Source organism: Oryzias melastigma, linkage group LG15, assembly GCF_002922805.2.
Source record: "Oryzias melastigma strain HK-1 linkage group LG15, ASM292280v2, whole genome shotgun sequence".
NCBI lineage: Eukaryota > Metazoa > Chordata > Actinopteri > Beloniformes > Adrianichthyidae > Oryzias > Oryzias melastigma.
Window position 1 is genome coordinate 23,947,339 of NC_050526.1, and position 15,767 is coordinate 23,963,105.

A 15,767-nucleotide genomic window follows, 5' to 3' on the forward strand; every position below is an offset into this window, starting at 1 on the left:
AAAAAAAAAAAAAAACACCAGGACCAATGTGACTGTCATCTATACTGTGGAAAATTCTAAACTTTGCATGGAAAATATCATTATTTTACTGATTTACAGCATGTAATTAGGATTTTAAAAGTCCCCTTCCGATGAAAATCCTGTTTTTGAGTTTTTAACATGTATATTTGGCATTTTTCTTATGAAAGAGAATGAATGTAATGTTTTTGCATTTCTGAGTATTTCTCCTTTTAAATCGCTGTCAATCAAACTCTCGCAGACAGTCTCTGTTTGAATTAATGATCTTCTTTCCATCACAACACCTCTGCTGCACATGCGCTAAACCCCTCAACTGGCCTGGCTAGTGTGTCTAGCTCAGGTACTGGAGAAGAGAAGGTGGCATCTTCTCATGGACTGCAGTCAAATGAGTCACCGTCAGCCGTCACTGGATTATTATTTTTTGTTTCATACAATACTTGCAATAGCAGGACTGCAAACGCTGGACAATCCCTGCCAAACTCCATGGACCGTCAAATGAACACCAGTTGTAAAGGATTGATCATTTTGATGATAACTTTCATTATTTTCCCAAGGATTTTGCTTTGAGAAACCAATGGATTTAATTTATTGTTTTCAGCAATAAACATTGGAGAATTAGCTAAAAAAGTCTTTGGTGAACTGGAAGAGGAAAGATTCAGGCTTTTGGAGGAAATTTGGTCCATGAAGCTCTTCAGTTCTTCATCTGAGCTGACATCCGGCTCAAAACAATACGGCTGGACATTACCGATACTGCTTGACACTGATACTGCGGTGAAGATTTACGCTAGCGAGACACAGAGCTATCATAATCAGACAGGAGGAATCAGAGGCGGGGCTACTCAGCTCAGCTCCAAAAGCCACGCCCCCATGAGGATATTTTGGAAGGCTTCAGATCACCATGAAAAGTGGCTGTTTAAGACATTTAGGTTGTGGGATTTGGTTAAAAACGTCTTAATTGTGATTAAAACACTGTTGGGAACATTTTTTTTGTTTTAATTTTAAAAAATTGTTATGGGGACAATTTGATGTTTTTCTTGTTCTAATTTATTGAAAATCAAACATAAAAGTGTCTGAGCTCCAGCTATCAGACAAATCACGTTTTATATTTTTCACTTTAAAACAAATAAATCTGCAGGTTTTTATCATAATGTCTCATTTGTTTTGTTAAGTGTTGCAGTGTAAAAAGTGAAACATTGGATCAATTAAACAAAAACTCCTAAAGTTACTGCATTTAATTAGTTTTTATTGAATACAAATTTTGAGTTGAATAAACCATCAACTCAAATTTTTAATTTGATAAAATCTAATAATTTTAAATGTAAAAAATAACAGAACTTTTGTTAACTGATCCGATGCTTCACTTTTTACAGTGTGAGTAAAACACATGTAAAACTTTCAACTAAGACTTTGGGAATTTGCAAGAAAAGATGCAAATTATGTTTTAGATAAAAATGAGACAACTCCAATATAAGTGATTATGTGGCGATGCAATAACGATTTCCTTAATAATAGAAATTTTCTGTTTGACTGATGATTAAAGATTGAGCACCAAGGCAACAAAGTTCTGCATAAACGAAAGCGCAAAAACCAAGAAAAAAAAGGAACTTTAAAATCTGATATTTTTGATTTAAAACACAAGTTAAAGAATAACATAAAAAATCTAAATATGAAATTTAAATTTTCAGAATAAAACAATGCATTTCCACAAGACTTATAAATAAATAAAATATTATGATCAAGTGCTAACAGCTTCACCTTTTTATGGCTTCTCCTGTTAAAAAGGAAACACATTCATAAAGATACATGAATAAAACAGTTTTCCAGTTGCTAAATTTAATTTTAAAACGATGTTGAATAAAGGCTGCACACAGGCTTTCAAATTTACATACATCCATTAATTTCCAGTGTGCCAGAAATATTCCTCTTTCCCACACACCACAACTTTGCTAAGTAATCACATTATACAAAAGGGACTAACACTGCTGCACTGTGTGCTGCTGACTACATGACTTTTGAGGAAGTAAGTATGGTGGTTACTTTTGTAAAATGTTGCATTTCTCTGAAGATTTTTGGGAGGAAAGTGAGCAGATAAAAAGTTATTGCAATACTTAAACCTACAATTTTAAATTTATCACAAAAATTAGCATTTTATTGTATTCAATCACCATAGTTTCACTTGTCATCTATTTTCTTTAAATGTATCTGTCTTTTCAAGTTTGTAAAAACAGAAACATCAGAGAAACATCCAAGCATCCATTCAAAATGTTCCCTAAACACACTATTAAGGCCTGAAAATATAGTAATTTATTTAAAATGTATTGGTTTTATTGTCAGTAGACTTGTGCTAATGGAGCCTGTCCGTGCTGACAGTGGAGAAAAGGCGAGATCTACTCTGAATGGGTCATCAGTCCTTCACAGGGCTATAAATAATAATTTATCGTCAAATATTTTTTGGGTTAGATTTTCTACAATATAGCATTAATAAAAGTAATTTTTATCAATATTAATTGTTTTAAATACATTTAAAAAACCGGAGAATCTTTGTTCTGTAAACTGTATTGCTTTTTCAAGATATTTCTTAGTGATTCTGATCAATTTAAAGCTACTTTCTTCAGCTGGACGTAGCTCTTGCAGTTCCATAAAGAAATCAAGAGAACTTTTGCTTTAACGTACATTCAACTCTGCTATAAGGGACCCACAATGCAGCAAAACCCCGCAAACATAAAGCCCATTTTCTTTTGAGCAGGGACACAATATGCTATGACTAGAAACACTTTTAACACAAAGAGACATTTTATCCTTATTATATCTCATGAGGAGCATTGTGCTGCACAAATGCATCACACAAGCACTGACTCAGTCTGATCCAAAAGCAAAAAAAAAAAAAAAAAAATGAGATATCATCATCCAAGTGGTTAGTTTCAACTCATCCTCTCATTCCACACTCCTATTTTTTCAACCAAATTCAGTACTTATCTAAGCAGAACACCTGTCCAGCCGTTAGGCCTTTCTTTGGGATGCTGATGCATTCAGCAGCCAAACACAGGATTTCTGGACGATGGAGATGCAGCTGCATTATTTAAAGGTCACAATAATCCATGGCTGATAAGCTTAAAAATGTGTCTTTGGCGCAGAGAGAACACAATTCATGTACTTTCCGATTTTAAATAAAATCCACTAAAAAACAGTTTACAAAAAAAATGAAATAGCTTAATTTTTTGTACAGAGTTTTTAAAGTACCACTCGTCAAATATTTGTACATACAAGCTGGTTAAGTTGTAAACATTTTATATATTGCATAAAGTAAACAAGGCTATTTGCTGTTAGAAATGTGTCAAAACAACATAATAAAAGAGCTGATGAGAAAATCATGATGATAAAGTGAAAAAAACAACACTTTCTATATTTAAATAATACCATAGCACATTGCAGTTGCTCCTTAGGAAGTCTAAAAAATGAAAATGAGTGAAAAATTTTGAATAATTTTTACCAAATCTAAAACATTCAAAATGTTCTCGTTTTGAACAATTTAAATTAAGCAGCAAGCTCCTCATGGCTGATATTTATCTTGTCCTTTGTGGTTATTTTTCTAATTGTTCATAAGTGATAACTGCTAAGTGTTTTTTTTATTCAAATATCTTTTAACATCAGCTGATTTCATGAACACTAATAGTTTTTAACCCAAAAACAAAAAAAAAAAAGTTTGTCTCCAGGGCAGACATGAGGGAAAGAATGATGATTTGTTTGCCTTTTGTTTTATTTCTTTCAAGCTTAAAACGTTACAATGACAAAATTGGAGTCACTCTGTAACAATACACCATTCAATTACAGGAGATCATCAGAACAGCAGCTGTAAATGTTTGGGAAAAAGTCATGTGGTAAGTGGTGCTTCTCGCTGTGGCTCTTTTTGTTAACGGTCATGGTAGTTGTTAGGTCTGAACGACATGGTCAACCCAGCTCCCTGACAAAACGCAGTAGGGTGCATCTAAAAGCAGAAATGAGTACCGAACAACAATGGTTGGGGGGGTGGGGAATCACAAAGCTGTGGGGTGTTGTTGCTGGGATGTTGGTTGCCAGATTTGTTGCGGCGGTGTGATGCACTGGAGATCTTGTCGGGTCGGCAATCAGAGCTGCATTTGGCAGGATGCCACGTGGGACATTAGTCAGACAGAGCATGACGAGTTTTCTATTAGTGCAGTTTCATTTCTTTGACAATATAAAACAATGAACAAACTAAGAGTTTATAATAAAACAAAAACAGCTTACACATCTTAAGATACAAATTTAAGAGTCTGTAATTTGCAAAAATATTACACCATAACAACAATAATACAATTTGCTGCCTTAAAGAGACCTACTTTGATGAAAATAGTGTTTTGGAGCACATATAAAAAGAAAAATAAGCTTAAAATTGCTTTTCTAAATTGCTATTTTTTCAAATTGCTGAAAATCTGGAGCAGACGATAAACTGTCGTTTGAAAATGACCTTATTTGTGATGTAGAAAATACAATATAACATACGGGCAACAAGCTCCCTCCTCCACTCCTTTCTGATGCTTCCATTTGTCGTTAAATAGATCCATGTACGCCTTTGTTTTCCACGTCTGAGCTGGCGTCTGCCTCAAAACTGTACGGCTGGATAGCTCCCATATTGCTCGTCATTTTTGTTGCGCTGGTAATGTTAGGCTGGAGGTTGGAGCTCAAATTACTAATGAGCTACTGCCACTCTACAGAAACTATGTTCTTGAAAATGTTAAGATTTTGGCAAATCATTATTAAAAGACCACTGGGGACGCTTTTGAAATGGCTTAAAATATAATTGTAGCGGGTCTTTAATGCTCTTAACTAGTTTTACTGGCACAAATTACCTAATGTATATAAGCCATATAAACATATAAGACTTTTTGTGCAGCGATAGATTTGAAACCTGCACTTAGTCTTATGGGCCCTTTCATTATTATTCAAGTCTTGTGTTTCTTTATTACAATAAATGAAATGAGGTCTACAGAGTGAAAAGCTGTCAATGTGCTGCACAGACTGATGGCTTTATAACTGGATGTTTCAAATGAACCTTTCATGAGTGGGATTTTTGAATCTGAAATCAGGGGGGGTGACTTTTCTTAGGTATCCATTCAATTATAATGCGATTAATTACTATTCAGAGAGACGACAGCTGTTAGTTGAAGTGCGCTCAGTTGGGCGGATGTGAAAAAAAAAAGATTTGTGACTTATAGCACTTTGTTGTGTCACCACTCACAGAAAGTCATGGTGAATATAACTGAGAAGAAGAGATGAAGAAAAATATGCAGAAATTCCACTTCTAAGAAAAATGTGAACTAATTAGCCGGTGACTCTCCTGCTCTGGCTGGATGCCGTCACAGTACAAAGCCACAATAAAGAGATATGTGAGAGTGAATGAATGTGCGCTTGTACCTGGCTTTAGCATTACGAGAGCTGTATTTTCTTCTATGTAATTTGTTTCAGTGCTTTTTTCCCCTGTTTTCCCAGTAATGTCCTATTTATTTCTGTCGTTGTCTTTGAAGATTGTGCACTTCAAAGAACTACCTCATGAGGACAATTATCATTAACTGAAAGTGCAGTGCTACCAAAGCATTTAAGACAACCACTCGGCAGGCTTATTGGGTGCTGACTGTGCAATTACCTCACATAAGGTGTTGCTGCTCTCTCCCAGTGGACTAAAGCTTTGCTTTTTTTATATTGATGAAAATGGAACCACTAAATTCAGTTTATTAAACAACAATTTTAGACTCTGCTTTTTAAAAGGCAGTTTATTTCCTATCTTCGTGTTTTGGGATCTTTGAGAATTGTTTGTTTTTCAAGGTTTTAGTCATTCACATCAAGTTTTTTGATTAAAGTCATCACAGTTTTTTTTTTGTACTTAATCAAGGGGAATATGTCACTTCATAGTTTGTGTTGTTCAATGTCAGATCCTTTGTCTTATTTTCAAATTCAAGTTTTTTTCACTTTGTAATAATACTTTGGTGCTCAGTTTGCATACTCTGGAAGAAATTATGAGTTCTATGCTGAGAACATGAATGATATCACAAAAACTTTTTTCCCCTCATGGTTAGTGGTTGGATTAAGCCATTTATTGTCAAACAACTGAGTTAACACGTTTTAAGTCATAATGAGAACACAAACTTTCCACAAATCAAAATACCTAACCCACTTCTTAATATCTTGTATTGCCTCCTTTTGCATGCTTGACGTCTCTTATGGTCGTTGTGGATGAGGTTCATTATTTTTGCTAAAGCTGCTCATTCTTCTTGGCAGAAAACCTCAAGTTCCTTTAAATTTTTGGGCAACCTGTTTGAGATCTCCCCAGAGTGTCTCAACAACATTGAGCTCTTTCGGGGTATATAAACTCATTTGTACAACTGTTTCATCATCTTTTACATTGGCAGATAATTTAAATGAAAAGATTTCTGCACCAAACAGTAAGAAAATAACCATAAATAATTCTCACACATATGCTACAGATTTGATTATGTAACCATGATAAACATATCAACTTGTTACAACAAAGTTTTTTTTTTAATCCCTTCCCCTCCTCATCTTGTTTTTTTTTTTTTTCAATCCTATGGACAAATGAAAAACTTACTGTTTGTAAGATTTGTAAAGCAGGAGTAGTTTTTTTTCCAACCATCTAACAGTGGTACCCAAAAAAGAAAGACTATCAATTTAAGAAGAAAAGTTTTTTTTTTCTTATTTAAACTCCTAAAGGGTATTGTAATTTATTTAACTGAAATCATTTTTCTAACGATCCATTAACACAACCACTTGACCTTCTATTATTTTCAAATTATGTTTTATTTTACCTTGGTATTTATTTAATTTTCATTAACAGTAAATATCTAGAAACTGAAAAAGCTATATTTACGTGTTATATATATGCATTGTTTTTGAAACATTTATTCAGGGAGAAACAACGAAAAAGAAAGCCAAGGTTGTCTTCTCTTTTTTCCACTGTATGGCCTCGGATTGCTTTTTTTTACAGGGGATTTTAAAACCAATGGAATGGAGAGAAGAGTTCCTGGGCAAATCTTAATCACTTACTCAAGATCGACCTGGAGGATAAGAAAACATAATTGACTTCAGCAGAGGCCGTACTTGGGCTCTCTGGACTAAAGCACAGCCTGTCCCAAGGCTTAGCACAAGAAATAACCAGGTGGACAGAGAAAGCAGCGATGCATGGAACTATGGGAGATATGATATTAAAATGATATAGGCTCCATATGATTTACACTTGATATATTCATTTGAGTACATTTTTACTGTTCACATTACAAACTACAGTCATTCCTGACTGATATGAGCTTTTTTCAGTTATATTCTGCTGTAATTACATATATGTCAAAGATCAACCGTTGTTAAGAGGATTTATGAATCTTACAAGGCCAACATGTGCAGAGTATTTATTTAGCATATATCTTTCAAAGCTAATCATTTGTTTATGTAAAGCATATATTAGTGTATTTTTTTGAGTTTAAGTACTTTTTTTAAGTACTTTCTATTCTATTCTATTCTATTCTATTCTATTCTATTCTATTCTATGTAGAAACAGACAGTACTGTCAATCTTCAGAAGAAACTAAAAGTTTGGTCATTTTACACCCAAAAATAAAAGCACAGAACTCATAAAAATACATTCCCTTTGACCTGCTGCATAAATGATGTGCACTCATTTTGTAAAAGATCATGCTTCAAAAATATAACAGTGAAAACATTGTCAAATATTCTCAAAGATGGTGTGGGCGGCCGACGTGATTGCCCGACGGGTGGACATCCTCTATCTGTTATACTGCATAGGCGTCAGGGGGGCCCTGGCTGCCGCTTCTGCCTCAGCGGGGGTCTTTGGTTGGGGGGGTGACCGGGCACTCTCCGTCTCTTTACATTCAATCATCCACCACAGTAGAACATACACAGTACATGTGGATGCATCAGAATGGAGCGGAGGAAGGAGCTTGTTGCATTTCGATGTATTTTCTACATCTGCTAGTGACTTTTATTTTTTGTCTGTCTCTGATTCAATAAAATTTGAATAAATAAGTACTCAGTAATGCAATCTTTAGCTTCATTTTCTTTATATATGTCCTCTATCATAAAAAAAATACCATGAGAATGTATTAAAAACACCAAAACCCTGATTTTCACTGCAGTGGGCTTTAAAATAAAGAAAAGGATTTGTTTGTCACTGGAGGATTGCAGAAAAAATAAAGGAAAGGAGAAAATGTTAATGAGTCCCACTTCATTTCAAGTTTTTGCACAATGGACAACAGAAATTCTGCTGACACCCATCATAATCCTAAACAGAAACAGAGTCCAGTGCCAGCCTTTACCTGACTTCCACTCACTCTGGCCATAAAGGTAATTACAAAGCCTAAAATCCTTACACAGCACACACAAGTACTGTACATCATACCCCTGAAAGACAGGCTCTTTGTGCATAAATTTGTAAACATCAGGGAGGATTCCTTCCCTGTGTTACAAATAACCTTTTCTTGTTTTGCCTTTTCTTGTGTGTTGCTGTTTAGCTGCCTGGAGGAGCCGCCTCATTAGGCAACATTTCAGACTTTGTCAGTAATGACACTGCATATCCAGCGAGCGGCGTGTCACACTGTGATTTATGATCACTATTCTACACTCCTGCCCTTGGGTGCTTTAGTCTACGGAAAACTTTGGATTTTGATGACTGCATCAAAATAAACAGAAGCTGTCCAACAGCTTTGTGAGAGCCAGATTGAAGCCTAGGGGGATTTACCAGAACAGGTGCAGTTCAGACAACAAAAAAATCCATCTCACCACTAAAAAGACTAAAACAATGTCACACATAAACACAATCTGCATATTGCCACTGGTGAGGTGCCCTGATAGGTACTGCCTTCCAGCTACATCGCTAGAATGTTCTGTAAACACTGAACAGAAATGCAACGACAGATGTGGTTCCTTACCTTTGGATACTGTCGGACTGGGATGAGAACTCGCTCGGAGAGCTTGATGTTTTTATTGCTGATGATGTCCAGATATTTCTTCACGTCACCATCTTTTCTCAGCTCATCGCCGTCATACTTCTCAATCTCTACAATCAAACAAAAAAGGACAAATTATTGCTTTCGTTGATAAAATATGAGTCATCTGTAAGGCTGCTTTAGAATTCGTCGTTGCGTTGCAGCTAAACTGTGTCAGTGAGAGCTCATTAGGAAACAAATAACGCTTTACTTTTGCACTGTGAAAAACTGTTTGAAATCTTGTTGAATAACCTTTTTATGAAAGTTTAATAATGTTGGTTCATCCTCTTAGGTCAAAATCTATTATTCTTGAATAATTTAAGAAAATGCACATCAAAAAGATGAAATGAAATCTAATGAAGGCATTCACTGAAATCACTGAAAATGTGTTTTTACTGAAAAACTCTGAGATGAGTTGTAGCATTTGTCTAATTTCTAAGATTATTGTGTAAACTTGCAGACTGAAAGAGATGATAAATGCTGTCTTCTTCTCACATTACAGACACTTTATCAGTTTGACAGAAATAGAACAGTCCTTCCAAAATGTAGAAAAAAACACTTGAGTGGCATTAAAGCTTGAACACTGACAATATTCCTTTTTTTAGAATCCCTCATTTATTTGAACAGTTGTCATTCTGAAAGCCATTCTGAATTTATAACTTTGTATTTCTGGCACCAAATCAATTTACATTCGCTCATTTGAACTTGACAATGAAAAAAATAGCAAAATTTGGGATAAAATCTGAGTAAAATCTTGTACTTGATTTTATTTTACTCCAGATCCAGCATTTCTAATTTTTTTAATTTGTACCCTTCTTTGTTAAGTTGTAAAAAGTTTCATGAAATATGTATAACATCTGAATCTCATTGAATCTCTTATTTTGGTAGAAATTTCTACTTCATACGTAGATGGAAAAACTGAAACCAACATGGTTGGTGGGGATGCCGCAATTCTTTGTTGAAAACCAAACCACATGTGAGACCATTAAACTGAACAGCGGTAAAAGTGTCTTGTAGCATCCCAATTGTATACCACTATGTTTATATTTGTTTCAAACACTTGTGAAAAAAGGATTTATTATTTAGTTAAATTACATATCACCAGTGTCACCGGGATTTTCTAAATTTCTTGTTTTGTTTTTGTGTTTTTGTAACGTGCTGATCATATATTGAACCGAATTGTGGGAAATTGTTGCATAGGTATACCTAAAGGATTTATATGTTTTAGTCTTTAAAATTCATATGAATTTACTGTATTATAATTGGGATTTGGAATTTGGTCGATTACAAGCAATCAAAACAAAACAAGACAAAAAAGCAAAAAACAAAACTAAAAAAGACACACAAAAGCTATGTAGAACTATATGTAGACATACATTATGAATTATTACATCATGGATTATTGCATTGTTGTGGTAGAGCATGGACACATGGGAACAAAATAATACAAAATAATTGAAGAGCTTTGAAGAGATTGACACACACACACACACATACATATATATATATATATATATATATATATATATATATATATATATATATATAAAGAAAAAGCCTTTAAACTTTTGTGGAATCCTTATATACATTTTATTTCCAAACCTACTCAATGCTCAACAACGACTTAAATGTTTCTGTGAGAACATCATATTGCTGATTTCTGTATTTTTTCTTAATGTAAATAGGTGAAATGTATTCATTTAAATGTATTGCTATTTTTGTTTTATTTTGTTTGCCAGACTTTAATCTTTTAATGTGATTTTGTTAAAGTTTTGTAAATCACAATGAAGATATTCAGAAAAAAAAATATTATTCCATATAAATGCATTCACATGCACATATAACTGATGCCATTGTAATTGCTCTTAATTATAAGTAGACATATTAGTACTTATATAAACAAACTGTTACAAATTGAATCCATTAAAAGTGAAGTTTGTCAAAAAGAGTTGAATTATTTGCTTAAAAAGGAGCAAACTGATGTAATCCCACCTCTATTTTACTTTACTTAACCGTTATACTCTTTCTTTAACATAGTCATTACAAAATTCATTTTTGGCTTAATAATTAAGAAAAGAGATTTATGAATACCTTTTGAATTTCAAAATGGAAGTGAACAAGTTTATTACTCCATCACTAAATATTTTGTCCAGTTTAAATATCATAAATACTAAAGTCTCGTCCCTACAGTCAGAAGCTATTGGCTCCTTTAAAGAGCTGCCCTGCAAACCGAGAATTAAAGTGACCGATGTCCATAAAAGAGGAAGAAGGCTGTTAACATTTATCACCGACTTTTCAGTCAGCTTCTTCAGCTTATAATATAACTGGAAACTACATTTGACAGGAATGGAAGAGGTCGTGTAGCGTTCTGAAAGACCAATTAATCTTTCTGCAAGAAGCATTTGGGGTTTGTAAAGAGGGTTCAGCAGAGTACAGAGTGTGGGTGTGCTGTACTAATGTGCATAAGCACTCCATAAATACAGCTTTAATGGACGCTTCACCTGGAAAAAAAGTTTTTATTCAAAACACTTCTGAAGAGTTACAATTTGACAGTGAATATCTAAAGTCGCTTGGGGCATTTTTCTTGATTCAAGAGGAAAAAGTTTGATAAAGAACATGTTGATTGCATTTATAAAAACCTACGAGGAGTTTTCCATGAATGCTGCTGTGAATATCTGTGGATCCTTCTTGCTTTGGGCTCGTGCTAGACATTTGTGGAGTGAAAAATTCACTCTTTGAAATGCTTGTAAACTCTCAAACCAAACATCATCTGGATAAATCTGATGATGGGTCCCAACATTTGTGTTACTAAGTACTGACAATACTGAGTTTACTTCAAACATTTTATATGTTTCTCTTTCTAAACTGCTAAAAAAAAAGTTAGTTTTTATGCATAAGGATTTCATTTTTTTAAGTATAGAATATTTAAAAAAATAGCATGAGAAATATTCTTGTTAAATATTGTAAAGCATTCCCAACTCTGAAATTGTGTGTTAAACAATGTATCTAACTGCAAGAATAATGTTCTTGAAGCTTCCCTTTAGAACTCACAGGTAAACAAGCTGAAAAAAGTGACCTTTATTCAACATAATCACATCTCTTTATCAGAAACTTCACAGAAGTGTCTTCACAAAGCAGGAGCTTCAGTTATGTGACTTTTACCAAACAGCTCCTTGCCAGTAGAGAAAGTCAGATGCAATCAGTGTTAAACAAATGAATATGTGCCTTGAAAAACTCGCCTTTGAATACAGCAGGCAGATACACTGCAATTCAGAAAGCCGAGAACATAAAAAGAGTCTCTACAGGAAAAGCGATTTTAACTATAAATCAGTTGGTCAGCCTCTTTGTTCCAAGTGTTCAAACTGCACTGAATACTCGGACTTTCCAGCATCAGACTTGGCAGCATTTGTTATTTAACCGTTCCTAGAAACATGTCACTCTTCTTCAAAGGAAAAAAAAAAGAAACGTTGAATAACCTTTCAGACCTGCTCAAGTTTATAATCTTTGAGAAATATGCTTGCATTAAAGAATAAATGAAAATCTCCTCATGCATGTGAGCTTTTGCTGGTTTAAAGATTCACTCCAATCATCTATTGATCTACTAGCGTTCCCAGTGGTCTATTAATTATGATTGTGTCATTTTTCGTAAAAAATGTTAAAAATTGTGTCATTTTTCATTTTTTAATGAAAGATTTAGAAAAACAATTTTAATTGTAATTTTTTTGGGGGTTTTTTTGGTCATCCATCATCAGAAAAAAGCCACAAGAACATGTTAAAAACACCAAAACCATTTATTTTCATCAGAGTGAATCCAAGTCAGAACCAAAAAAGCTAAACTAGAAGCCACAATATTTGCTACCAAAAATATTTTTTTACTTTTTGACTGTTTATTTTTATATTGTGGATTTATTAGACTTCAGTTTGTTTGTGTTTTTGGAGGTTTTTTTTTTTCCATATTGTGCTTTTGGCACCAAATAATTTAGCATTTCCTCGTTTGTGTAAGTTAACAAAAAAAAAAAAAAAAATGCATTTTTGCCAAATTTTCAATAAAATCAATGTAAAATGTCTTTCTATTTTATTTCATTTTACTCCAGACTCAGCTTTATATTTTGAATGGGAGATGTAGACTTGGTTTTATTACTTTAGTATTTATTTATATATTTTAATAGAAAGGTCATTTTATAGCACTTGTATTTTCTTTTTATACTTTTTTATACTTTTGTACTTAATTGTTATTGCCTTTACACTTGGAAAAAAGGAATAGCTTTTTAATTTAATTGTGCACATGTGCAATGACAAATAAAAAATATTCTATTCTATTCTGTTCTATTACAATGACGTTTGATTTCTTTTACTTTATTTACTGGCAGAAAAGCTTTAATTAAAAAAAATGTTTTTACCAATTTCGATGAATGAAACAATTTCTTGCATATGTGGTGGTTTGGGTAATAAATCTGCCACATCTAAAGAGATAATACATGACATTAATTAATTTAATCTTCAGTTATTTCCCATGGCGTCGATTGCTCAAATCTGCTCTGCTTCACTCACACAGACATTTTATGAGATAATTCAGACCTTAAAGTTGCCAATCATTACAGCCAGTGGAGCAAACTCCAGCAATCCTAAGAAAGGAAGTGCTTTTTGGAGACAAAAATCCACACACAGAGCAACCTTATGGTTTGTTGAACTCTCTTCACCTTTTGAAAGCATAAAAATGACTAAAAAAGCGAGAGCCTTCAGCAACCAGCAAACTGTTGGAGGAGAATGAAAGAAACGCTTCACAACATGCTCACTCAGGCTTGTGTGTTGGATTTTGGCTCAGTGGTTGTTTTGGCTTCAGTTTATGACAAATCAATAACTGTATGGGATTATTTGTTGATATCAGACTTTTTATTTACACATCGGCTGACAAGTCGATTCTAAAATCGTTGCCCTGTGAGGAGCTGAAACAGCTGTGATCATATTGTTGTGTTTACTTTAGTGCCATATTTAATTATTCATTAATTTCTTTCAGCTTTAAATAGTTGATCAATAGTAACGACCTCACAGAGGGAGAAAAAGAAAGCGTTGGGTGTAATTCTTCCCCACATGGAATCAAAACTGTAACAATAGCACTAACACAGAGCACGCGGGTGACAGAATGAACCATGAGATGTGTAATTAGCTTTGGTCTTCTCAGTCTGAACCAATAATAGGGTTGAAAATAAGGGCCTTTCCTTGAGAAAAAATCTATTTACCTGTTTTCAACCCAAATAAACACAGCAAAATAACAATTCAAGAGGTTTGAAAGTTTTTTTCTGCTTAAATAAAAAAGAGCTTATTGAGACTATCCGGTGGAAGGAGGTAAAAACAAATAAATAAATGCAATATACAACAAATAACGCATACATTTACTATTGTTTTGTTTAGCAACATCATCTAGTGAAGCATAAATAAATTCATTCAATTAATTGCATATAGAAACATTTGTCTCTGCATTCATGAATTCATATTTGTGGCCTTAGATGACTCCACCTGAAGCCATCTAAGAAACTCACAGTTGTTGCGGCTCGACGTCGTTTTTTAGTACTCATAAAATGTCAATAAAGTGAGCTGAAAAAGCATGTCGGACACAAAACAACACATTAAAAAAGCTTTAGGGCAAAGCCAGTAGAAACAAAACATATACTGTAAGGAAATGAAGGAAAACTAACTTTTGAGGGGCAAATGTGAACTGTTACTGTCTGCATTTGAGCTGAACTATGTTCAGTGTAAGTGTAAAACATGGATGTCTGGTTGTTCCTCATACTCAGATTCTCCCAATTTTAATAGGAATCTTTTGGCCTTGAAAGTCTGAATAGTGCGGTACAACAATGAAAAAAAAAAAAAACAGAATCAAATAAAACAGATTATATTTATAATTTTGAGTTTTTACATTTTAATAATTTACAGGTTTAAATTAAATCTAAATTCCATGCGACCCCTTGTTATATATTTCAGTTAGAAAGACATGTGAATTATTATGCTTCTGTAATAAAACCAAGAATTGTTCAGCATTAAGTCAAATTAATCTTCCAGGAAAATGTTAGCAACCAATTATAATCAAACGTTTGACATTTCTTGTTATCTTAATTACAAATATTTGCTTAAACAAAAAGACTTATCACCCATTTTTAAATTTAATGAACAAGATTTGGTTTGTGCAGGGAAATCTCTTAGAAAACACGTCAGATGTCAGCTAAAATTTGATTTCCTGAGAGATTGGCTCTACAGGAAAACACAAACGTTCGTAATCTAAATTAAAAAAAGCAGTTTAAATTTATCCGAGAATATCTAAGAGGGATTTTACTCTTTCTGAGGTCTAAAAAAGCTTATTTTTTAAAGAAGAGAGCCATTAAATGATCACAGAGAATGTGTCCCAACATTTATTGACCTGGTTTACTTCACCACTGTTTCTAATAGGGAGATGTCGAAAGAAAAAGTACATTATGCACCTGGAAAATATATTTATTCATCTTTTTGTAGGCAAATCAACTTGAAGAAAATCTATGAAATTACAAATTTTATTTACTCCTGAGCATGCAGACTAAATAAAACAAAAAGAAAGTATCTTTTGTAATACTTTGTATCTACTTTAACTGGCAACAAGACAGCATTGTTCAAAACCTTCATGCTCTGAGACTCATCTGAACCTTTCTTTATTTCTTTGTTCTCTACGAACATTAAAGATGTCCAGTCA

At 33.6% G+C, this 15,767-nt stretch overlaps 1 protein-coding gene across 1 annotated transcript in view; it reads right to left on the reverse strand.

Moving 5' to 3' along the window:
• Window positions 1–15,767, reverse strand: part of khdrbs2 (KH domain containing, RNA binding, signal transduction associated 2) — a 61,024-nt gene that overhangs the window by 38,934 nt on the left and 6,323 nt on the right. The window contains exon 2 of the mRNA XM_024297958.2: window positions 8,990–9,117. Within this exon, the coding sequence (XP_024153726.1) occupies window positions 8,990–9,117 (128 nt within the window). The remainder of the gene's footprint in view (window positions 1–8,989; window positions 9,118–15,767) is intronic.